Source organism: Podarcis melisellensis, assembly GCF_964234715.1.
Source record: "Podarcis melisellensis genome assembly, chromosome: 13".
Taxonomy (NCBI): Eukaryota; Metazoa; Chordata; class Lepidosauria; order Squamata; family Lacertidae; genus Podarcis; species Podarcis melisellensis.
This window is the reverse complement of record NC_138545.1, coordinates 6008250-6033284: the sequence shown is the minus strand read 5'-3', so window position 1 is coordinate 6033284 and position 25035 is coordinate 6008250. Positions and strand designations below refer to the sequence as shown.

Below are 25035 nucleotides of genomic sequence, written 5' to 3'. Positions count from 1 at the left end.
CTGATTGATTGATTGATTGTGTGACTGCGGAAATGGATAAAAGCTGACTATCATCAGTGCAGGTAAGAAGAAAAGAAAAAAACAATTAAATTTTTTATCACCTACAATACAGTGGTACCTCGGCTTACATACATTTCAGGTTACAGACTCCACCAAACCAGAAATAGTACCTCAGGTTAAGGACTTTGCTTCAGGATGAGAACAGAAATCTTGCGCCGGTGGCGCAGCAGCAGCAGGAGGCCTCATTAGCTAAAGTGGTGCTTCAGGTTAAGAACAGTTTCAGGTTAAGAACGGACCTCCAGAACGAATTTAAGTACTTAACCCGAGGTACCACTGTTCTGTTATTTATTTTATAGTACAGTACATTGATTCTTGCTTTCGTTTTATGGATCAGACATCTCGTTAGATAGTAAAATTCATGTTAAATTTCTGTTTTAGGGGTTGTTTTTAAAAGTCTGGAACGGATGAATCCATTTTGCATTACTTTCTATGGGAAAAGCGTGCCTTGGTTTTGGAACGCGCTTTGGTTTTGGAATGGGCTTCCGGAACGGATTAAGTTTGAGAACCAAGGTACCACTATACCCTTTTTAATCAACATCCCCAACCGAAACAGAGATCTGGGATTTCTTTGGAGCTGAAAGAGCAGGTGCCGGGAAGGAATCTTGTCTCAGGAGAGGGAGGAAGAGGAGGGTGGCAGCTTTCAGCGTTCGTAGCTCACGCGGGCATGCGAGTGCCAGTTCTCGCCTCCGTCCAGGATCCGGCGGATGTAGTGGGATGCCCCAAGAAGAATGTGCCCGATGCCATGCATGACGGTGGATGCCACACGCAAAATCTCCCTTGGGAGGAAAGGGGAACAAATTATATTAGTGCTGGGTTCCTGGGTTGTTGTTTTGCATTATTATAATTAATTAAATTTGTATGCCGCCCTTCATCCGTAGATCTCGGAGCAGCTCAGAAGACAAAATTAATTTCAATTTTATTATTTTATTTATGGAATTTACCATATTTTTCGCTCCATAAGATGGACTTTTTTCCTTTTCAAAAGTAAGGGGAAATGTCTGTGCGTGTTACGGAGCGAATGTGTGGTCGATCGCTGGCTCCCTTTCCGGCCCCTTGCCCAGGCCTCCATTGCTGAATGTTCTGCAGACGGAGGCTGTTTGTTTCCCCAGCGACATGTGACTGGCTGAATAGATTAGCTGTCTGGAAACTGTAGAAATGGCTGCCTTTTTTTTCTAAAGAAGCTGCAGAACTATAAGTTGAACCCCATAAAAACAGGATTTTTTCCCTTTGCAAAGTAAACTCAACAACTTTGAGCTAATCCTCAAAAAAAGGGGGCTTTGCAAAAGAAGCTGCAAAACTGTGAGCTGATCTTCTCCCAAAAATGGAGGCAGTGAGAGATTTTACTTTCTTGGGCTCCATGATCACTGCAGATGGCGACAGCCACTAAATTAAAAGACGCCTGCTTCTTGGGAGAAAAGCAATGACAAAACTAGACAACACCTTCAAAAGCGGAGACATCACCTTGCCAACAAAGGTCCGTATAGTTAAAGCTCTGGTTTTCCCAGTAGTGATGTATGGAAGTGAGAGGTGGACCATAAAGAAGGCTGATTGCCGAAGAATTGATGCTTTTGAATTCTGGTGCTGGAGGAAACTCTTGAGAGTCCGATGGACTGCAAGAAGATCAAACCTCTCCATTCTGAAGGAAATCAGCCCTAAGTGCTCACTGGAAGGACAGATCCTGAAGCTGAGGCTCCAAGACTTTGGCCACCTCATGAGAAGAGAAGACTCCCTGGAAAAGACCCTGATGTTGGGAAAGATGGAGGGCCCAAGGAGAAGGGGACGACAGAGGATGAGATGGTTGGACAGTGTTCTCGAAGCTACCAGCATGAGTTTGACCAAACTGCGGGAGGCAGGGGAAGACAGGAGTGCCTGGCGTGCTCTGGTCCAGGGGGTCATGAAGAGTTGGACACGACTAAATGACTAATGTTTCCTCCTGCTCTGGTGGGTAAGACCTGAACCCATGGCTTCAAGCTTACAAGGAAGGAGATTCTGACTCAACATCAGGAAGAACTTTCTGACAATGGAGGTGAGGTGGTGGACCCTCCTTCCTCAGAGGGTTTTAAGTAGAGATTGGATGGCCGTCTGTCAGGGGAGATGTGGGGGAAGCTGGTTCCCAGACCCACCTTAGCACCTTCTTGGGCCCCAGACACTTGAAGTCGCAGCTCATGGAGTAGAGTCCGTAGAAAGTGGCCGAGATGTTCAGGCTGCCAAAGAGGTCGCGGGGGTTGAGCTTGTAGACGTCAAAGGTGATGCGGGCAATGTCACGGCTGTTCCTCGGTTTCTCCCCGCTGAGAGCATAGGACCGGCTGCTGCCCTGTATGACGCAGATAGAATCGTTGGACTCACCGCTGTCCATGGAGGCGCAGGTCAATTCTGTGTCCAGGGCAGCTGTCTACCAGCTCCATCTGGTACGCAGGATGAGACCCTCCCTGCCCACAGACTGTCTTACCAGAGTGGCGCATGCTTTGGTTATCTCCCGCTTGGACTACTGCCATGCGCTCTACGTGGGGCTACCTTTGAAGGTGACCCAGAAACTGCAACTAATCCAGAATGCGGCAGCTAGACTGGGAGTGGCTGCCGAGACCATATTACAGCAGTCCTGAAAGACCTACATTGGCTCCCAGCATGTTTCCGAGCACAATTCAAAGTGTTGGTGCTGACCTTGAAAGCCCTAAACGGCCCTGTATACCTGAAGGAGCATCTCCACCCCCATCATTCAGCCCGGACACTGAGGTCCAGCTCTGACGGCCTTCTGGCAGTTCCCTCCCTGCTAGAAGCGAGGTTGCAGGGAACCAGGCAGAGGGCCTTCTCAGTGGTGGCGCCTGCCCTGTGGAACGCCCTCCCATCAGATGTCAAGGAGATAAACAACTACTTGACTTTTAGAAGACATCTGAAGGCAGCCCTGTTTAGGGAAGTTTTTAATGTTTGATGTTTCCTCATGCTTTTAATATTCTGTTGGGAGCAGCCCAGAGTGGCTGCGGAAATTCAGCCAGATGGGAAGGGAATGAATTACTTACTTACTTACTTACTTACTTACTTACTTAATTAATTAATTAAATTATTATTAAGACTCAAAGTGGCTTCAGGATTGCTGTCCTGTACTCTTTCAGACATGCAGTACTTGAGTTTGGATTTGGATTTGATATCCCGCTTTATCACTACCCGAAGGAGTCTCAAAGCGGCTAACATTCTCCTTTCCCTTCCTCCCCCACAACAAACACTCTGTGAGGTGAGTGGGGCTGAGAGACTTCAGAGAAGTGTGACTGGCCCAAGGTCACCCAGCAGCTGCAGGTGGAGGAGCGGAGACGCGAACCCGGTTCCCCAGATTACGAGTCCACTGTTTTTAACCACTACACCACACTGGCTCTCCTAAATAACGTATGTGTATTTATCTTGTGCACTTAGGAACATTCATTTTATTTATGATGCCTTAGAATTCTTATGGAAAGGAGCCTAGCCTGTAATTTTCCACTGGCCTTCCATTCAACACCCTTTCGCTTACCCTGGCGTGGCTCCATTTCTGCCCTTTTTCCAGCGCCATCAAGGCCGTGTTATCGTCTAGGACGTCAAAGAATTCCTCTGTTTCCACAACGGTGCCATCTTCTTCCAGCACCAAGGAAACGATGCTGGAGATCAGCAGGGTCTCCCTTGCCTGGCGAAACAAGAAAACACACAAGCAGAGCCCTTCATGTCAAGCAAAGCATGGCCACTGCTTCCATTTCGCAGATGATAAAAGGGAGGGTGAAGAGGAGTAGCTTTACCCAAGGGCTTGCCAGCCAAGTGTGGACTGGCAGTGCCTTGGCGTCAGAAGTGGAGGCTGGAAAATTGGCGGGAGGGAAGGAGTGCTCACCTTGATCAACAGCTCCTGCAAGGTCCCTGCAGTCAGACCTTTGCGGACGTTGCGCTTGTGGTCACAGACCCGGAATGGCCTCTGGGTTGGGGGACTCGGAGCCCAGACACGCCGGGTGAGTTCTGAGCTCGCACTCGACACTGACCTGAGAGAAAGAGAGAGAGAGAGAGGTTGCTCAGAAGGTCCCAACCTGGCTGCCATAGCATGCCTCTGAGCATGTGCAAAGTGTCCTGGAGGAAGGTCAACACCCGAACAGATAAACTGAACTTTTGGTAATGATCTGGGTTCGTCCAGGTGCCCTTTCGGTTGTGATGATTTGCACTTATGATGTCATAGTTGTCAACATACAGATTTGAAAATAAGGAACCAGCAGCCTTGAAAATAAGGGACCAGCAGCCAAAATAAGGGACCTGCAGCCTCACCTGTTCCAGGCACTCCAGTTTTCCTGTCCTCCTGCAGTCTGGTCAAACTCATGCTGGTAGCTTTGAGAACACTGTCCAACCAACTTTGTAACCAGAGGTTCAACTGAATAGAATCTGAATCACATGCACCACAAGGCCTATGCAGCCTCAACTTAAGATGGCTTCCCGGCCTGGCTTTGCACTGCAAAGTTTGCAGCAGCACGTGCAACAAAATGGTGTCCAGCATTCAAAAAACCCCTTAGCTTGCATTAACTATCCACACACAAGTCATGCAAGCTCCACCCCCCAGTTGTTCTTAGACTTCTTATTGGGTGAGCAACACAGCCAAGCAACACAGTTGGAGCCTTCCTCCTCCCTGGCCGGCAGGGAGGGAGGGAGAGGAGCTGCTCCAATTTAAGGGACATCATTTAAGGGACATTTAAGGGACATCCATCAATAAGGGACAGCAGCGGGACATGGCGCTGGAATAAGGGACTGTCCCTTCAAATAAGGGACACTTGACAGCTATGTAGGACAGTTATACACGACCCAATGCTGTTTCTGCCTGCAAATGCTGTTTCTGCCTGTTTTCTTACTTTTTTTGGTGTGTGTACAGTGGTACCTCGCGTTACAAACACCTTGGGTTACAAACACTTTGGATTACAGACTCCGTTAACCCGGAAGTAGTACCTCGGTTTAAGAACTTTGCTTCAGGATGAGAACAGAAATCGTGCGTCGGCGGCACAGCGGCAGTGGTAGGCCCCATTAGCTAAAGTGGTACCTCAGGTTAAGGACAGTTTCAGGTTAATAACGGACCTCCAGAACAAATTAAGTACTTAAGCCAAGGTACCACTGTATAATTTTTATTAAATTTTCTGTTTCACAATTTAGAATATTCATTTAAACAACCTTAAAATGTCAATGACTTCCCTTCTTCTCCTTCCATGGTCTATTTTACATATCATAAATCCCTGCATATTTTACGTAAACGAAACCATTCAGTAATCCATTATTACATCCATCAAAACTGTTGAATTTATCTTAATGCTGCCAGCTTTATCAAGTGTGCACAGTTCCCCCCTATATATCAATAAGCATTTTCCAGTCTTCTTTAAACGTATGTTCTTCTTGTCCTCTTATTCTACAGGGTGAGTCCTTTAAAAGAGGCACCGTGGATACAGAGTACACGTGTTCCACGGAGCCTCTTTTAAAAGACTCACCCTATATATATTAGGTCCTCAAGCTGCGTATATACCATCAGTTGAAGTTGCCATTCTTCTTTAGTTGGGACCTCGCTCGTTTTCCATTTTGGGGCAAACAAAACACAGGCTGCACTATTGGCATACATAAATAACCTTTTTGGACACCTGGGAATTTCCATCTGAATTATCCCCAACAAAAAGGACTCTGTTTTTTTTTTTTGGGGGGGGGGGAAGGACTCTGCCTGCTTTCTTTCTAACTGGTTTCATGCCCTGTAACTTTCTTCTGAAATCTGGTCTATGATTCTGTGAAATAATACTTTTAAAGTGGAATGATCCAAGAGAGAGGCAGTGCTTATGCACTATGATTTCATCAATAACACTAGTCTGGAGGGCCCTCTGTGTAGAATCATAGAGTTGGAAGAGACCACAAGGGCCATGGAGTCCAACCCCCTGCCAAGCAGGAAACCCCATCAGAGCACTCCTGACATCTGGTTGTCAAGCCTCTGCTTAAAGACCTCCAAAGAAGGAGACTCCACCACACTCCTGGGCAGCAAATTCCACTGTCAAACAGCTCTTACTGTCAGGAAGTTCTTCCTAATGTTTAGGCGTTTGGAACCATTGCTCCGTGTCCGCTTCTTTGGAGCAGCAGAAAACAACCTTTCTCCCTCCTCTGTGTGCCATCCTTTTATATATTTGAACATGGCTATCATATCACCCCTTAACCTCCTCTTCTCCAGGCTAAACATGCCCAGCTCCCTTAGCCGTTCCTCATAAGGCATCGTTTCCAGGCCTTTGACCATTTTGGTTGCCCTCCTCTGGACACGTTCCAGTTTGTCAGTGTCCTTCTTGAACTGTGGTGCCCAGAACTGGACACAGTACTCCAGGTGAGGTCTGACCAGAGCAGAATACAGTGGCACTATTACTTCCCTTGATCTAGATGCTATACTCCTATTGATGCAGCCCAGAATTGCATTGGCTTTTTTAGCTGCCGCGTCACACTGTTGGCTCATGCCAAGTTTGTGGTCAACCAAGACTCCTAGATCCCTTTTCACATGTACTGCTCTCAAGCCAGGTGTCACCCATCTTGTATTTGTGCCTCTCATTTTTTTTGCCCAAGTGCAATACTTTACATTTCTCCCTGTTAAAATTCATCTTGTTTGTTTTGGCCCAGTTCTCTAATCTGTCAAGGTCGTTTTGAAGTGTGATCCTGTCCTCTGGGGTGTTAGCCACCCCTCCCAGTTTGGTGTCATCTGCAAATTTGATCACGATGCCCTTGAGTCCATCATCCAAGTCGTTGATAAAGATGTTGAATAAGACCGGGCCCAAGACAGTGTATCCTGCCTCTATCTACTGCATTCAAACTCTTTAATCCATAGGGTTATAGAACTGTAGAATTGTAAAGTTGGAAGGGAGCCTGAGAATCATCTTGCAGGAATATGCAGCTGCCCCATACAGAGGGATCAAACCTATAACCTTGGCATTATCAGCGCCACACTCTAATCAGCTGAGCTATCCAGCTGTTATTGGCCCCCTTACGCGGCTTGCAACCAGAATACACGAAAAGACGCAATTTATTAGGTCTATGTGGAAATGCTTATCACGGTCTCTTCTGGTCCCTGGAGTTTTGATGCCAAAGTCCAAATTCCAAGAGGAGGAAGAGGCGAAGGAGGTGCTAGCGGATTTGGGCTCATGACGCCAGCCCACAGGACAGCTAGCTCTTCAAGTAAAGCAAAACCCCTTATTTCTTGGGCGGAACGTCAGATAAAAGACAGGTGAATTCAATCAGGAAATTTTGCTCATTCGTGTTCTGTGGACAACGCCCGTTGTTTGCTTGGGTTGAATGGGAGACCTACAGCAAAATGTTGCAGCGTGGAGTGGTCTTATTCATTTCCTCCATCTCTCCCCCTCACCTCTAATTTTCTGCTCCTCCCAGTCAGGGTTTGGGGGCCACTGAGCCTGCTTAGTCCTCAGTGACCTGCATTTTTCATAAAATTGTAGAGTTGGAAGCAAGTCCAAGAGTCATTTAGTTCAACCCCCTGCAACGGACTGTCGTCATCTTAGGTCCCCGCTAAGCCACCGAGCCTCTTGGGCTTGCTGATCATAAGGATGGCAGTTCGAATCCCCGCGACGGGGTGAGCTCCCATTGCTCTGTCCCAACTCCTGCCAACCTAGCAGTTCAAAAGCATACCAGCGCAAGTAGATAAATAGGGACCACTGTGGCGGGAAAATAAATTGCGTTTTCGTGCGCTCTGGTTTCTGCCATGGTGTCCCGTTGCGCTGGAAGCCATTTAGTCCTGTTGGTCACATGACCCGGAAAGCTGTCTGTGGACAAACACCGGCTCCCTCGGCCTGAAAGCGAAATGAGCAGCGCAACCCCATAGTCAAATTCGACTGGACTTAACCACCCAGGGGTCCTTTACCTTTACCGTAGGTCCCTCCTAAGATGTTTTGTACTCGTACAAAGTTTGGGGTTCCCCCAAGCATTCCAATCTCCCCCCCTCACATGTTTCCCATTGGCCCCATATTGGCTATATCTGCTCTTACCAGCTGAGTTTGCTGTTAGAAGGCGAAAGATCCTTCAGAACTTAGCAGACGGGTTTGGCTAAAAGATTGTAAGGAAGTGGGGAAAGGGTGATAATGTGATAGGAATTTTATGGTTTTAGATATATGGCAACGTTCATAACCACACGTACATAGATCAGCACAGGAAAGCCAACCTGGAACCATTTTGATTCCTAAACTGAGCAAATGTTTCTCTGCATGGTCAAAATGGAAAAGCCTCCCCATTGCCTCTTCCTTCACAAATCCTGTCTTAATCTGTGTTTGAATAAGGGTGTGAGCCTTATCATTACAAGACTGCCCAGGCTCCCCAAGAAATCCAATCAAGTAACCTGCCAGACAGGAAATAAACAAAGCGACAGGAGAAAACAACATGCAAATGTTCTGTCCATCTGAGGGGTGGTCTTAGGTTACACCCCTTCTGTGATGAATGCATAATGTTTCTGGGGGTGGTCTTGATCTAGAGGATGGGAATTTCAAAAGTCTTTATAAGCCCTTGCACAGCAATTTTGGGGGTCCTCTTCCTCTCCTGCGTGTGAGGGGAGCACCCTGTTGCAACAGATCAATAAAGATCAAGCTTACTAGCTGCTTTGCTTCTCAATGTTCTCTGGTTGGCCTCTGTTATTTTCTCCTACCAATAGGGAACCTATGTAAGGACTCTATATGGGCTCTTGGATACCCCATAAGGGAAAAAGGGCATATTTTTATTTACAACAGTAGGAAGTACTGCATGCCCAAGGTATAAACTCAGAAGCCTCCATCCAGGCCCCCCCCCAATGCATCCTTTCCAAGTGTCGCTATTTTCTAGGGACAATCTCGGATTTACAGAAGCCGCCCCGGTTTTTTATTTGATCCCGGAATGCCCTGCTTTTTCTTAGGACGTCCTATTTTCATGGGAGAAATGCTGGAGGGTCTGGAGTTATGTGACCCCCAAGCCAAGAAGATAAGTAACTATACAACCTTTAGAACAGTGTTTTTCAACCATTTTTGGGCAAAGGCACACTTGTTTCATGAAAAAAATCACGAGGCACACCACCATTAGAAAATGTTAAAAAATTTAACCCTGTGCCTATATTGACTATATATAAAGTAATTCTCTTGAATAGGAATCAAATAAACACAAAGAAAGTATTTTATAATTACTTTATTATGAAATAGTAAGTAAACAGAAATGTGAAAAATTATAAAATACTTTATTTTTAAATCTTTCGAATTTTTCAATTTTTCCCACGGCACACCAGGCAACATCTCGCGGCACACTAGTGTGCCGCGGAACACTGGTTGAAAAACACTGCTTTAGAAGACATCTGAAGGCAGCCCCGTATTGGTATCTGAAGAAGTGTGCATGCACACGAAAGCTCATACCAAGAGCTAACTTAGTTGGTCTTTAAGGTGCTACTGGAAAGAATTTTTTTTGTTTTGACTATGGCAGACCAACACGGCTATCTATCTGTAACCGTATAGGGAGGTTTTTTTTTTAAAAAAAAGTTTAATGGTTTATTATGTTTTTATATATGTTGGAAACTGCCCAGAGTGGCTGGGGCAACCCAGTCAGATGCGTGGGGTATAAATAATACAATTATTATTATTATTATTATTGAATTGGACAACCATATTTTTGCCAGATAAATGTTGGCGGGTATGCCAATGGCCTGTAACGGTTAAGAGTGCTGGACTCTCAGACTAACCTATCTCACAGGGTCGTTTTCGTGGGGATTAAGTGAGGAGGGAGGGAACCATGTACACCCCCCCCCTTGAGCTCCTTGGAAGGTAGGATAGATAAATAAATCAGTACTCACTTTAACAATGTCGATGGCACCAGGGCGTTTATATACTCCATTTTGTCCAAGGTGGGTGTTGTGTGGATCTGTAGGGAATAGAGGCCCTCTGGACAGTAGCTCAGCTGCGAAGGGGGAATCTGGGTTGTTTTTGTCTGCCTGGACTCTGGACCATGTGGCTCATGTGCTGTGAGTTGTCAGCCGGCGAGAGCAAACTCCAAAGTGAGCAATTGGAGGCACAGGCAGGGAGCGCCAGTGAATGACTTCAAGGGTTGTCGCAGGTGAACTGTGCGGCTCGTAGCTGATTTGATTTCGCGAAGCGGCAGCCGGAGGGCTGAAGAAGCTCACAGAATGTCTTTTGTTTTATTGACGACGGTGTTCATTAAATCACAAACTGGGTTTTCTGTGGAAAAAAGATTGCCCAAACAGGTACAGTCGTACCTTGGATCTCAAACGCCTTGGTTCCCAAACAAATCAGCTCCCAAACAATCGAAACCCGGAAGTGAGTGTTCCGTTTTTTGAACAATTTTCGGAAGCTGAACGTCCGCAGCTTCCAATTGGCCGCACGACTTCTTGCAGCCAATCAGAAGCCGTGCTTTGGTTTCTGAATGTTTTGGAAGTCGAACGGACTTCCCGAATGGATTCTGTTTGACTTCCAAGGTACGAGTGTATTGGGAGGGGTAGGGGTGGGGGGAAGGAAGAAGGCTGACAAAACATTTTAAGCATCACACTGACATGAGAAATGACAGGAGAAGGGTCAGTTTCTATACATCCCATTCCTTCCATATGTGCAGATTTAATAATTGCAGTAGAGGGGGGTGGGACTCCCACATTCTTTCAAAAGTAGAGCATGTAAGAAAAACAGTTCGCTTATTTTAGTTTTATGGGCTTATGTGTCATAGACTACCTACAGAGCATATGGAAGGCATAAATACCAGCACACTGGTCGGACCAGATACCCAAGTCCTGACAATGTTTCTCGTTCCCTACTCTGATCCCATCTGGAGCACCGTCCACCATGCAAGCCCCACAGACATAAACAGGTGCTGGTAATAATAATATAATAATAAATTTATTATTTATACCCCACCCATCTGGCTGGGTTGCCACAGCCACTTTGGGCAGCTTCCAACACACATAAAAATAATAATAAAACATCAAAAAATTAATAGTAACCATCAGATCCTATATAAAAAGCCACAATAGCTTTAAAATAAACAATTTATATCAAATAAAGCAATACTCAACAATCTATTAGGATCCAATATTAGTAAAATTAAACATCAGCAAATAATAATCTAGCAGTTCACACTTATCAATTACAATAAGGAATTACTAATCTATAATCAATAAAATAACAGCAGGTCACAATGCACAAATACCACAAAATGTACAAAATCATGTAAAAGGGTCAAGACGAGCAACAAGGACACACAACTTATAAAATTATTTTTAAAAACGAACGGAAGTCAGAGTCCTTTGCCTGTAAGATGGGGATTCTCCTCACTGAGGTCCAGGAACTTGAGACAGCAACCCAGGTGGAATTTCCTTCACCGGGTTGAACTGTGTGTGCCCCACACCCACTCATTTCAATGGAGCAGAAAAACATTCGTGGGCTGGGCTGCAAGGCTCCCCATTCATTTCAGTGGAGCTTGCGAAAGAGGCTTTTCGTCAGTGGATCAGGCCTTTGTGGTTCACACGTTCACTGGGGAACTCTCCTGTCCTTTTGGGCTCCTAAAAATGACCGCCTTGTTTCATTTCACAGTGAGGGTTTGGGTTTCCAGAATCTGGGATGTGACTGGCTTCTCCGAGGGTCTGTCGTTTTCTTCCAGGAAGAATGTGGAGCAGGGGAAGCTGAGAAGCGAGTACGTTGCATCTATTTCCTGGAAATAAACAACAACAATAAACCGCCCATCTGATCGGGTTGCGCCAGCCACTCTGGAAATGCAAGGAAAGAGCTATAAGGGAGAAGGATGAAAAGCCCATGCAGACAGAGTGTGCATAGTGGATATGAACTTCTTGGATCATTCTTTGTCTAGCTGTTTCCCTGTGACCTTACCACCTTGGGTGACCCTGCTGGGAGTATGAGATTCCCGACGGCTTCGCTCACAAGGGTCATAGGAACGTGCAAGCCCACTCACCATGACAAGGGGATGATCCAGCGAGTGAGTGTTAAAGCAATGATTCTTCAACATCAACTTCGCTGGACTGGTCATGTTGTGCGGATGCCTGATTATCGTCTTCCAAAGTGACTGCACTATTCCAAACTTAAAAATGGAAAGCATAATGCTGGTAGTCAACAGAAGAGGTGTAAAGATTGTCAACAAAAGAGGTTTAAAGATTGTCTCAAGGCAAATCTTTAAAAATGTAGTATAAACACCGACAATTGGGAAACACTAGCCTGCGAGCACTCCAGTTGGAGAACAGCCTTTACCAAAGATGTCATGGACTTTGAAGACACTCGAAATCAAGACGCAAGGGAGAAACGTGCTAAGAGGAAGGCACGTTTGGCAAATCCACACGGTAATCAACTCCCACCCAGGAACCAATGTCTCCACTGTGGAATGACGTGTGGGTCCAGAATTGGCCTCCACAGTCACTTATGGAGTCATTGTTAAAACCGTGTTTATGGAAGACAATCTTACTTGGCTACGAGTGATCACCAGAGAAGAAGTGGATTTGAAACTTACGGGGAATTCAAAATTGGCTCCAGAATCGGTGTCTTCATCTGCCTTCTTCTTTTCTAATGGATGCCTGGCTTTTGGCATGGGGCTTTTGGTTTTTGGCAGGATCCCCCAGTCTTCGTTTGCTGGCTGCATCCAGCCAGGCATGTTCCTTTCTTCGAGATCTAAGCATTAAAACCAATGTGGTTAACACCTACATCTTCCCATCTATAACCCAACGCAACTTCCTTTTACTGGCCTCGGTCCAGTATACCTGAAGGAGCATCTCCACCCCCATCATTCTGCCCAGACGCTGAGGTCCAGCGCCAAGGGCCTTCTGGCGGTTCCCTCATTGCGAGAAGCAAAGCTACAGGGAACCAGGCAGAGGGCCTTCTTGGTAGTGGCGCCCGCCCTGTGGAACGCCCTTCCAGCAGATGTCAAAGCGATAAACAACTACCTGACATTCAGAAGACATCTGAAGGCAGCCCTGTTCAGGGAAGTTTTTAACATGTGATATTTTACTGTATTTTTGGTTTTTATGGAAGCCACCCAGAGTGGCTGGGGAGGCCCAGCCAGATGGGCGGGGTATAAATAATAAATTATTATTATTATTATTATTATTATTATTATTATTATTATTATTATTATTATTATTATTACCTGCAAGTCCTTGGTTGGCTGTAGGCAGAGCTCCTTTTCGCAAAGTGAAGGTGATTTTTTGGAGCAGTTTTCTGCTTCACCCACGCTTTCGAGGCACGTGTCCGAGTGCTTCCCCCCTTTTTTTGCTCCTTTCCCAGGGAAAACCCTCTCTTCCACTCTAAATCAGAGCAAACATCAATCCAGAGAAAACCTGAATTGCTGTTTGCGCCAATTAGCACTAAAGAGCAGTTTTCCCTGGTGGCGGTGGGGAGCAGCAGGACAATAGAAGGTGTGGATAAGCTCTCCTTAGCAGTAAACAACGGGTTTCCTTCACCTCATTTTTAAAAAATAAATGTTATTAAGGTTTACGGAGGAAAATAAAAAACTTAATATCTTTTCCCTTTTTTAAACCAAATCAAAACTTTTATCTAGATACAGTGGTACCTCGGGTTACATACGCTTCAGGTTACAGACTCCGCTAACCCAGAAATAGTACCTTGGGTTAAGAACTTTGCTTCAGGATGAGAACAGAAATCGTACTCTGGCGGTGCGGCGGCAGCAGCGGGAGCCCTCATTAGCTAAAGTGGTGCTTCAGGTTAAGAACAGTTTCAAGTTAAGAACAGACCTCCAGAACGAATTACGTTCTTAACCCGAGGTACCACTTTACAATGAAAACACAGAAAAGCGGGGGGAGGGGAAGAAATCGATAGAGAAAGAAAAAGAAAGAAATAACAAAAAAAATTATTAAGAAGTCCCAGATGCTGCAACTGTTCCTCATTGGGGAGTTGCAATTCACCTGGTGCAACCTGGGCCACAGGTATAGTGGCAAGGCTGCCACCTTTTCCTTAAATAGCTGCAGAAATTCAACAGGTGTGTTTCCTCCCAACATGGAGGAGTTGCGGGAAATGCTTCACCCCTTTAATGTCTGCCTGCCACATGGCTCTTAAAGACACAGGGGACCTGTCAGAAAAAAGCATTGAACCTTCTCTGGAACCCTAATAAGGATGGAAAGTTTAATGTCTTACTTACTTGTAGAGACTCCAGCGGGGTCTTTGCATCTGCAAGACAGAACAAAGGTTTTAGCAGGGGGTAGAAGCTGCAGGAAATCCAAAAGAGGTGGGAGCTACTGGGACCGCCAACTTTAAAAACTGGCCCTGCTCCTCTGCCTTCAGGAACAGGAGGAGGTTAAACAAACTGAAGGACATTGTCCTCTTTCTATGCTTTTCCTGATGGAAACATGCAGGTGGGGACAGATATACCCCTGATTTAAGTCATTCACATACTGTCTTCTGTTGTATATTATTTACTATAAAGGCTGATGACTAAACTCTTTAGTGACGAAATGTCGGATTACCGGAATGACGTCTGAGCACTGAACCACTTGTGGTATATCACAAGTGGACTCTTGATTACTGCGTTTGCAAAAGTTCAAGATAAAATCTACTATGGGAAGAAATGAAACGAGCACTGAACCACTGATATATTGCAAGTGAACTCCTTATTTACGGTGTTTGCTGTTGTTTAAGATAACATCTATTTGGGAAAGAAACTACCTGTACTTTTTGCCATTTTTAGGGACGTTTATTGTTAGTTTACAGACAGTTGGCTTTTCGGTTTCAGGAGCGGCCTTGCATGCACAGTTTAGCAGGGGGAACTTTGTCCTGGGTTACCCCACTGTGGAGGTATGTTATGGGAAAACCTGCTTAATTTCTCTATGCTACACTGCTGCTCAAAGCACAGGAGCTGCGCTAGTGCAAAAGTGGCAACCTATTTGTTGTGCAATGTACCATATTTTTCGCTCTATAAGATGCACCAGACCATAAGACGCACCTAGTTTTTGGAGGAGGGAAACAAGAAAAAATAATATTCTGAATCTCAGAAGCCAGAACAACAAGAGGGATCGCTGCGCAGTGAAAGCAGCAATCCCTCTTGCTGTTCTGGCTTCTGGGATAGCTGCGCAGCCTGCATTTGCTCCATAAAACGCACACACATTTCCCCTTACTTTTTAGGAGGGAAAAAGTGAGTCTTATAGAGCAAAAAACAACTGTAAGCCATTGGAGCAGTCAAGTATAACATTCCTTGTTTTCCTAGAGTGGACACAGACAGGAGGATGTTACTCCAGCCAGGAAGACTTCCTGTCACACCTGGTCTGGAGCATCCTTCCTTTGCATGTGACCAGGTAGATGGGCGTGGCCCTGGGAGACCCTGTAAAAGGGCCACCCTCCTCTTTTGATGCCATTTCTTCTCTTGGACTGCACTGCTGGCTCTCTGCCACACTGTAACTGTAACATCTGTAACTGCAAGCTAAAGCCTGCCTTCAGGGATCATACTGTGAACTGAATGTGAGTAAACTTTTCATTACTTATAAGAAAGGCTATTGTGTCTTCATTCTTTTAGGAGGGAATCAAAGGGGTTTTACCAGGAACATACTCCAATCTGGCGTGGATTGCTTAACCAAAGAGATTCAAACGAGAACAGTGTGGAATGAAAAGGGGGCCTCTGAGGGGGACTGCGCCGAAAACAGTTGACGAATGACAACAGGAAGAATAAAATTTCTCTTGCATGTTAACATACATATGGATTTGTTAAATACGAGTGAAAGTTTCATACCAGTGACTGAGATAAGAAAACAGAAATCGTGCTTCGGCGGCGCGGCGGCAGCAGGAGGCCCCATTAGCTAAAGTGGTGCTTCAGGTTAAGAACAGTTTCAGGTTAAGAACAGACCTCCGGAACGAATTAAGTACTTAACCCGAGGTACCACTGTATCTCTTTTAAGCAGAGGTCTACTATTACATTTTGAAGTCCATCACGACATCTGCCACAACTGCACCCACAGAGGAGTCCAGAAATGTTGGCAACTTTCTTACCCCATTAGTGTATGTGTGTGTGTGTGTCTCTGGCATACAGAACAACAACACACAGATTTTTAAAAGGATTACTATACAGTTCTGTGTATAGTTTCAGTTTATAAAACACACTGAGCTGAAATGCAGCCTTTGAATTAAAACTACCTTGCAAAGAAGTGTTACTATATTCAAACTCTTGGCTTTGAATGACAAACACCGTCAAAAGGAAAGAATCATCCTATTTAATCAAATATTCTGGCGTTCCAGCAAATAATTTAATTGTTCCTGCTGGGGTGTGTGTGTTGAGCTTTGCTGAATGTTTTGGGATTAGAGATACGAAGGCCTGGAAAAAGCAAAACAAATAACACCCCCCCTCTATTTGTTTCCCAAACATTAAAATCCAAAAAACAAACATGGGAAAAAGCTGGGTGTCCCTGCAATTTTTCCAGTCCCCCCACCAGGTCTACCCAAGTCTAGTTGAGATTTTGGTCTCCCCCCTGCAAGATGATGAAAGATAAGAGAGGCACGCTAGAGGGGAACGCTCTGCTCCTTCCTACCGTCTTTTCAGGGACTGCCGAATGTTCAGTGTTTGCCAGTAGCTGCTGGAAAGGAATGGGGAGAGGAACTAAACACACAAAAAGCAGCTGAAAATGAAGAGGATGTTGGGGGCGGGGAAGACTAATATGGTAATATACTGTCTTATCTCAAAGCTAATCCATTTGGGGACAGACCATGGCTTAGTGACAGAGAACGTGCCTTGCACAGCAAAGGTCCCAGGTTCTAGTCCCGGCATCTCCAGGTGAAAAGATCCAGGACACAGGACTGGAGAAGAGAGAAAGGCTCCTGAGAACCTGCTGTCAGTCAAAACAGGTAACGGTAGAACAGGTAGCTTTCTTTATCTTTACTGGGAATTTGCTTGGAATTTGAACACGTGAAGCTTGATAAGCAACAGGAATTTCTGCCCTGCTAAAAGCCCACCAGGAAAGAAAAGCGTCAGCTCTCGTGGGATAGCCAGGCGAGACACTGGACAAGGCTTTCGTAGTTGCGGAGAAGAGGGCAGACTAAAGGAATGGCTTCTCTACCTAGCACATCGCCTGACTTGCGGGTCTCGCTGTTACAGGATGTGGGGCTGCTGCTTATACAAAGTCACAGGGGAGGTGAATCAGCGGCTGTTAAGGAGCATGGCAGCGAAATGGTAACCTCCAAGGTCAGAGGCAGTATGGATAGCTCAGTTGGCTAGAGCGTGGTGCTGATGATGCCAAGGTTGCAGGTTTGATCCCCGTATGGGGCAGCTGCATCTTCCTACATTGCAGGGGGTTGGACTACATCAGGCACCCCCAAATTCGGCCCTCCAGATGTTTTGGGACTACAATTCCCATCATCTCTGACCACTGGTCCTGTTAGCTAGGGATGATGGGAGTTGTAGTCCCAAAAACATCAGGAGGGCTGAGTTTGGGGTGCCTGAACTAGATGATCCTCAGGGTCCCTTCCAACTCTAGAATTCTATGATTCTATCTCTGAAAACCAGGAATGGCCTTCTGGTGGGCTTCCCAGAGGCATTTGGCTGGCTACAGTTGGACCATGGAGGCTGGGCCAAATGAATCCCCTTTGCCTTGTGCTAAAAAGTTCTTTTTATCTTCTTGCAAAGAGGTGGCTTTTTTTTAGCAGCCACACCCTTGCAGCCTCTTGTCACTCCTGACTGCATATCCCTGCTTCTGTTTTTAAACACACAGCAGCCCCGACTCCTCTGATGACAAACAAACATGTCATGTCCAACAGCCTGGAGGAAGCTGCTTCTGACAGCTGCCCCAAGTTTTCGTACTCACTCACCTTGCTGTGATCATTCTCTTATCTGAGAAAAGAAAAGAAAAAGTTTGTGAATGTGTGTGACTCTTAAGCGAAGAAGGAGACACAAAGACAGGGTACCAGGGGTTCCCACATTTAGAGCACTTAAGGTGCAATATCCCCTAGAATGCTGCACTTTACATTGCTTGGCTGTGGAACAGTGCTGCAACACTCAGAGAAGTGGGTGAAATTTCAAGAATGACTGTTGTTTAGGGCTCTGAAGGCCAAGAGGCCATCATTTCGAATCGTGCCTGGAAACAAACAGAGAGTCTGCGAAGGTCTTACAAATGCTGACGGGATGTGCTCTTTATAAGTTGCTGTCTTTTGAAACCACAGCAGGTTTGAACAGTCTTCAATGGCAGCCCCATGGAGAGGGCATTGCAAAGAATTTCAGATCTCTGTCCTGGACAAATAGATGGGGCTGCTCCCTTTTATAACCCTGCTTCTGTGCTTCTAACTGCAACCTGACACACAGAAATGGAACAGGCGAGGTTTCTTCTCATAAAAAATACTGATGGAAATAGCTTCTCCTGCAAATGCAGGTTTTGGTGTGTCAGGCTGCTGTTGTAGACATGAGGACAAACATGAAGAAGGCAGGAGCAAAGAACAAATAGGAGAAGCTCTAACAGGAATTAAAATAACTTGGTTTAACTGTATACAACTGGAGCAACGGACAAAGAAGTGGTTAAGGGAAAACGAGAACTGCAAAGAATATACAAAATTTGAAAAAAAAAATATAAAATGGGGAGAGGAAACCAGTGAAATTAAAAAAAAATAGTAGAAATGGAGGCAAAAGAAATTAAAAGAGATGTGGGAAAAAGAGACAACAGGGCAGATAAACAGTCAAAGCTGGGGGAAAATATGGGAGAAACATTGGAAATGTTGTCTATAAGAATAAAAGAAAATTATTATAAATTAGTTTGCAGATAGTATTTAACACCAATCGGATTAAATCAAATAAACAAGGAATATTTGGTGCTATGTTGGAGGGGATGCCAGGAAACCGGGAATTGTGTTCACATGTGGTGGGGGTGTACATATGTACAATTTTTCTGGCAAAGCGTGTTTAAGGAGATAACAGAAATCACTGGGTTAAAGCTGACCGAAAGTCCAGAGGTAGCATTATTATCAATTTACGATGGGGTGGAACTTTCGCAGGCTAGGAAGAACTTTCTCACAAATTTATTGACAGCTACACGAATTATTATAGCTAGGAAATGCAAGGGGAAAGCAGAATATAAAATGGAAGAATGGGATAAAGAGGTGTGGGATATAGTTATGAATGATAAATTAACATGTGTCATTAAGGTAAGACGGGGAATACGCAGGAGAAATTATTTTGAGGAGATATGGAGGGCGTTTGTAGAATTTGTACTGTTAAAACGGAAAGGGGTCAAACGATCACAAGAGGCGTTGGAATTTTGGCAGGTTGGATAGTTGCAACGGAATGATCTCAGCGGTGGGGTGCACATTTTCATTCTTATTTATTTATGATTATTATTTTGTCAAAATAAAAAAAAATGAAGAAGGCATGCTCTGCATAAGCAGTTAGTGATAATTCTGGCTGTGATGATTCCACCAGGGGTTACTTCCACCCACATCTGCATTCCTCCTGGGATGTCCACCTCCCCAGGCTCAGCTTCCCCTGCCTTGCCAATACCTTTGTGCTTCCTCCTATAAATGCAGACAACAAACACCAGGAGGAGGAGACATCCGCCGGTGCCACATCCAATGGCCAGGGGGAGAAGAAAAGGATATGAACCTGCAAGAGAATTGCTGTTGATCAGAACGGGTTATTGATCAGAGAACTAGTCATTTGTTACAAAACGAAGACTTGGCTAGTATCTATGAACTTTGCTGCTCCACATATTCCCCTCTTTGGCCATTCTAACTTCCACCCTTCCTCTTCCCTCCCTGGTCTCTGAAGGTCCATTGATTGTCCCTTTCTAAATATTATTCTTTCCAACCATCCATATTCTGTAGTTATAGGCTGCCTTTCAGGTCGACCCTCTCAAACAGAAGCATGGCAACATCATAAAATTCCTATTTTATCGTCTAAAACATAGCGACGCATGATAAAATAACAATACGGTACCATCAGATAAAAAAACAATACCACCAGACAAAAATAATAACGGTACAAAAGCAAACCAATCAGGCAGCAGTAGCACTGCTTCCATTTATTTTCGTAGGGTGAAAATAATATTCCGCACTGAGTTGAATCAGGTGGGTTATTTACAGTGCAACCCTTGTTTGTTTGTTTGTTTGTTTGTTTGGATATTTTGCTCCCTTCTAGTGCAACTGCAGCACTCAGGGTGGCTTATAACCTATAAAATCACAATTTTATACAAATATAAAACAATGAAAGAGGAAGGAAGGAAGGAAGGAAGGAAGGAAGGAAGGAAGGAAGGAAGGAAGGAAGACCCTTTCTTAAAAATAACAGCCTCATGAGAGGCCTGTACCTTTTTCTGAATCGTCCTTCTTTTGGTCTGTGGTGGATTTGGGATCACAGCAGGTGGATGATTTTCTGCTCTCCTGAGCATTGGTGCTGCTGGTTGAGGTGCTATAATGCAGACTCAACTGCGAAGAGCTGGACCAGGAGGTGCTTGATGCAAGGAGCTTTGTGTGTGTTGAGGGTGTTCTGGCGATGTAGCGAGAAGAGCTGGTTGATGAAGTTGCCAGTGTGGACGTTCTAGGTGGCCTGGTTGTGGCGGCAAAACTCAGAGCAGCCTGGTCAGGGGTGGAAAAGGTAGGCATTGTGGAAAGCGGTTCATCTGCAGAGAGAATCAAAGAGAATCCCAAGGTCAGAAGGGATCCCTATGTGACGACATCCCTTGTATGCTCCTTGGGGCAGGCACCTTGCCTTTGTTTCTCGATGTCGTTCTGGAAGGGGCAATGCGTTTCGAAGGCAGACAAGAAGAAAAGAGGAGTTTGGAAGGACTATGAAATTATGGGTGATCTTCAAATTCTGTACATATTCTACTAACAAAATTATTCCCCCTATTCCTCGCCCTCCCAACCTCCCCCAAATCAGTCCACCTTCCCATTTCCCCCTCCAAGAGACCCATATTGCAAAGAAAGGCCTCCTCACCCAATACCAAAATCCTGATGGAGTTGCTCTCTCTGGATGCGAACTCTCGCCCTGATACCACAATGTGGTACTTGCAGGAGTAATCGCCACCATCTTGAGGAAGAAGCAGTTGTATGTGTGTGAAGGTGTTCAGAGAGGAGGGGACATTGATGAGTTGCAGTTGCCTCTTGTCCTTGAAAAACTGGATCTTTGATACATCACGGCTTTCATAAGCTGAACATCTGAGTTCTATGGACTCCTCTCTTCTGTAGCTATCCTTTTCTGGCGAAACAGTTAAGACTGGGGGACGAGGGTGTTCTGAGAAGGAATAACAATCTTTGTTAAACACCTCTGTTTCAGGAATTTGGAGCACAACTATCCTACAGTTTAATTATTTTAACAAAACAGAGGTACCTCTGGTTAAGAACTTAATTTGTTCTGAAGGTCCATTCTTAACCTGAAACTGTTCTTAACCTGAGGTACCACTTTAGCTAATGGGGCCTCCTGCTGCCATGCCGCAGCCGCGCGATTTGTGTTCCCATCTTGAGGTAAAATTCTTAACCCAATGTACTACTTCTGGGTTAGGGGAGTCTGTAACCTGAAGTGTCTGTAACCCGAGATACCACTGTAGCCCCTCAAGTAAACCTTGGGATCTGTAGCTCTGGGTGGGGTCTTGGAATCTCTAACAGAGAATTCCTGTCAAGCTTCAGGGAATCAGCTTCCTCCCCCCCCCCCCCCCGTGGCAGAAGATAAGCAGGACAAAGGAAAAGGAGTCTTCTTACCAGTTATAAACTTTGATGATCACAGAGAGAGAACAAACAACACATCTCTCCTGGAAATGGCGGTGCCCCCAAATAAGGATCACACCCCCTTCCGTCACTCCTATGTCTTGTAATCTGAGCTTGTACCCTCTGTGCTTTCTGTTCTGACACTTTCTGAGCTTTCTGTTCTGACCTTGTGCTGAGCAGAGAATGCTGTCCAGAGACTGTGAATCTGTTAACCCTCTCTCTCCCAGTGTTTCTTCTCCTAGCTGTTCCCCATCCAGTATTTCCCAGCTTCTGCCTTCTGAACTATGTCCCTCTGCAAACCATGGTTCCACATTTATGTCTTCCAAGTTCAGTTTGCACATCAGGATGTGCAGAGGGAAAACCTCTTCCTTGTCTGAGTAACTACAGCTGCCCATTCCCCACTAATGAGATGAGAGCGTCCAAGTTCAATACAGTTTGAGACTTTAAGGCACTTCTTCTTATACAGTGGTACCTTGGTTCTTGAACTTAATCCGTTCCGGAAGTCCATTCAATTCCCAAAATCATTTGAAAAGCAAGTCGTGGCTTCCGATTGGCTGCAGGAGCTTCCTGCACTCAAGTGGAAGCCGCGTCAGACCTTTGGCTTTTGAAAAACTTTTGAAAACTGGAAGATTTATTCCCGGGTTTTCAGCATTCAGGAGCCGATTTGTTTGGGAGCCAAGCCGTTCGACAACCAGGGTACCACTGTAAATCATAAACCCTTGATTGTCACCTTGTAACCAGGCGGACATTTCCCATGTTTCCCACTCCCTGCCAGACACTGAGACCTTTTGGATCTCCTCCATCATCATGCAGAAGAAACTCTCTCACCTGTCATGACTACAGAGATGGGGGAACTCATTGGGGACTGGATCATCTGTCCTGAATTCTGCACCCAGTATAGGCATCTGTATATTCCAGCAGAATTTTTATTCACAGGGAATGCTGCATAGGAGCCGCTTCCTTGATCTGGCAACACCTTGTAGTTCTGACCATGTTGTTTCTTGTAGAAGTTGAATCCTGCCACGTCCATTTCCTCAGGAGCTGAACAGGTCAAGGTAACCTGTTCTCCTGGACTGTAAACAGGTTCCTGTGGTTGCTGAAAAAGTTCAGCAGGTGGGAAGGAGGCTGGGTTCCACAGGAAGCAGAGGGAGAGAAGCATCCAAAGATTTAGGGAACAACGCAAAAGGGAAAGGTTTTCTGTTTTCTCACAATTTCCTTTCTTAGACTGACACATACTGTATGTTTCCTTCCATTTCATTAAAGGATTTCTATCCTGCTTTTCACTTGCAGAAAGTAGTCTACATAATAACAAATAATCAGAGAGAACAAAACTGTGAAAAATAATCATCAATAAAATAATCACAATGGCTAGTATAATATTAAGGTCAGCGAAGGCCAAAGGGGTAGGTATTCAATTCACCCCATAGTTTCTGCCCACCTGATCTCAGCAGGGAGAGTTACAGATAGGTAGCCGTGTTGGTCTGCCATAGTCAAAACAAAAAAAATTCCTTCCAGTAGCACCTTAAAGACCAACTAAGTTAGTTCTTGGTATGAGCTTTCGTGTGCATGCACACTTCTTCAGATACCCACTTCTTCAGAGTGTATCTGAAGAAGTGTACATGCACACGAAAGCTCATACCAAGAACTAACTTTGTTGGTCTTTAAGGTGCTACTGGAAGGAATTTTTTTTTGTTTCAGCAGGGAGAGTATTCTGTAGGTAGGAATGGAAAAGGATCTCTGCAGCCCCCAACCAGATGGAGCTTTGCAGGTGATATGGTTAAGAGGAGAATCACATCCTCAGAATGGAGAGACTTGGATGGTCTATAAATGGGAGAAGTCAGGCAGTCCATCAGATTACCTGCTTCTGAGCTGCTGAGAGCTTTATAGACCACAATTGTCCCAGGTGTCAAGTACCCCCCTGAGCATCCTTGCTGCTGCATTCTTCACTAGCGGCCACTTCTGAACCAATGCCGAGGGCAGAACATTAGAGCAATCCACATTTTAGGTTACCTGTGCATGGATCACAGTGAATAGGCTGCGAAAGAGCAGGTGGACCTGGTAATATTATTACCCTTGTCACTCAGATGACTGAGCCTCCAAAACCAGGCTTGAACCCAGACTGGAAATAGTATCTTCCAATCTTCCCTAATTAAACACCTTTAATAGACATGAATTCTTTTAGGACTCTCATTAATGGAGTGGAGCGGCAGGTCAAGTTCAGCAGAAACATTTTCTTTCAAAATCCTCCCTAGAGATCTGGGCATCCTAATGATACCACGCAACCTTCAGGGGATTAAAAAACAACACCCAGTTTAAATAGCATAGATCCTCCCTGAAGAACGCGGGGAATTTAAGTTTTGCGAGAATGCAGAGAAACATCTTTGGCAATCTCTATAACCTCCATAAAATCAATATTGCCAAGATTTCTTGTGAGAAAATAGTGGCAGCCAACTGGCTTAAGTTTAGAAACAGACAGAAACCCTTTCCCCTCATTAAGATAAAAAAAAAACAATTTTATCTGTATTTTATTGTTAACTTTACTATCTACATTGCTCAGAATTTCTTTGGAATAAGTGGCATATGCTTTCTTTCCACAAGTAAAAAGAAAAAATAGTTAGCCACATAAATATGCCAGAATTTCTAGATTGCCTTTAGAAAGACGGAGAGAACTTTTTGAGTCTTCAGTTAATGAGCTAGCCAAACTTTACTCACCAGGGATGGAAACCTCAATGCTGTTACTTGATTTAGACAGTTGTCCTGCACTGTTTTCTTCTGTGTAGGCACAGACAAATGTTTTCTTTATTTCCTGAAATCCTGCAGTGATTTCCAGGGTATTATTGAAGTCTTCTTGGAGTTTAGTCCACCCACGTTCTGCCTTCATTTCATAAAATAAGAACTTGGCTGCCAGCTGCCCTTCCGGAGGGGAGCATTTCAACTTGATCCGTTGTCCCTGGAGAAAGGTCTGTCTTGGAGGGATAAAGGACAGCTCTGGAGCTGGTGGAGGCAGAACTGCATTGGGGAAAGGGAAGAAGTGCAAGGGGAAAATGCCATTCAGCCCCTTCCTTAAGTTATTCTCCTGTAGTCTCTCATCCACAAATTCTTTAAATGAGTTGTTGGTTCAAGGTATGCTTGTTTAGTGCCAAGAATGTCTTGGTCCTTCTTAGTCCTGCATCAAACAAATGCTACACACAAATTTCCACAATCTACTTACTTGGGGTCATTATCATAATCACCTGAACAGCATTCCAATAATTCCATGCCATTAACTGGTGGAACCTTTCAGCAAAACCTTTCGATTTTTGACAAACATAATTTCTCGAGAAAAGCTCACCTA

The 25035-nt window shown here is 44.9% G+C and overlaps 2 protein-coding genes and 2 long non-coding RNA genes across 11 annotated transcripts in view; 1 reads left to right on the top strand and 3 right to left on the bottom strand.

The window, feature by feature from the left end:
• The window catches only part of LOC309355953, a 125624-nt gene extending 106042 nt beyond the window's left edge, over window positions 1-19582 (top strand). The window contains exon 2 of the long non-coding RNA XR_014162664.1: window positions 19392-19582. This is a non-coding gene — a long non-coding RNA (uncharacterized lncRNA). The remainder of the gene's footprint in view (window positions 1-19391) is intronic.
• On the bottom strand, window positions 553-10048 carry CIDEB (cell death inducing DFFA like effector b). The gene is made up of 5 exons (XM_081887048.1): window positions 9872-10048; window positions 3911-4055; window positions 3563-3712; window positions 2184-2374; window positions 553-836 (listed from the first exon to the last, which is right to left on the bottom strand). The coding sequence occupies exons 1-5, from the start codon at window positions 9910-9912 to the stop codon at window positions 701-703; spliced, it is 663 nt and encodes a 220-aa protein (XP_081743174.1). The 5' UTR covers window positions 9913-10048; the 3' UTR covers window positions 553-700.
• LOC309355905 lies at window positions 10904-17400 on the bottom strand. 3 transcript variants are annotated; one of them, XR_014162598.1, is made up of 4 exons: window positions 16556-17400; window positions 14182-14210; window positions 12541-12698; window positions 10904-11733 (listed from the first exon to the last, which is right to left on the bottom strand). It is a non-coding gene; the product is annotated as an uncharacterized lncRNA (long non-coding RNA). The 3 variants fall into 3 exon arrangements; XR_014162599.1 differs by lacking the exon at window positions 16556-17400 and adding an exon at window positions 16164-16274; XR_014162600.1 differs by lacking the exon at window positions 16556-17400 and having other exon boundaries at window positions 14182-14932.
• The window catches only part of LOC309355716 (Fc receptor-like protein 5), a gene marked incomplete at its 3' end in the record, with an annotated part of 108504 nt that continues 101248 nt past the window's right edge, over window positions 17780-25035 (bottom strand). For 5 of the 6 annotated variants that reach the window (XM_081886796.1, XM_081886793.1, XM_081886795.1 and 2 more), the window contains 5 exons: window positions 24414-24710; window positions 22530-22826; window positions 20935-21231; window positions 20306-20617; window positions 19349-19605 (listed from right to left, as the gene is read on the bottom strand). In XM_081886796.1, the coding sequence (XP_081742922.1) occupies window positions 19349-19605; window positions 20306-20617; window positions 20935-21231; window positions 22530-22826; window positions 24414-24710 (1460 nt within the window). Of the gene's footprint in view, window positions 17851-19348; window positions 19606-20305; window positions 20618-20934; window positions 21232-22529; window positions 22827-24413; window positions 24711-25035 lie in introns of those variants that run through there. The other variant, XM_081886791.1, reaches the window with a different exon arrangement.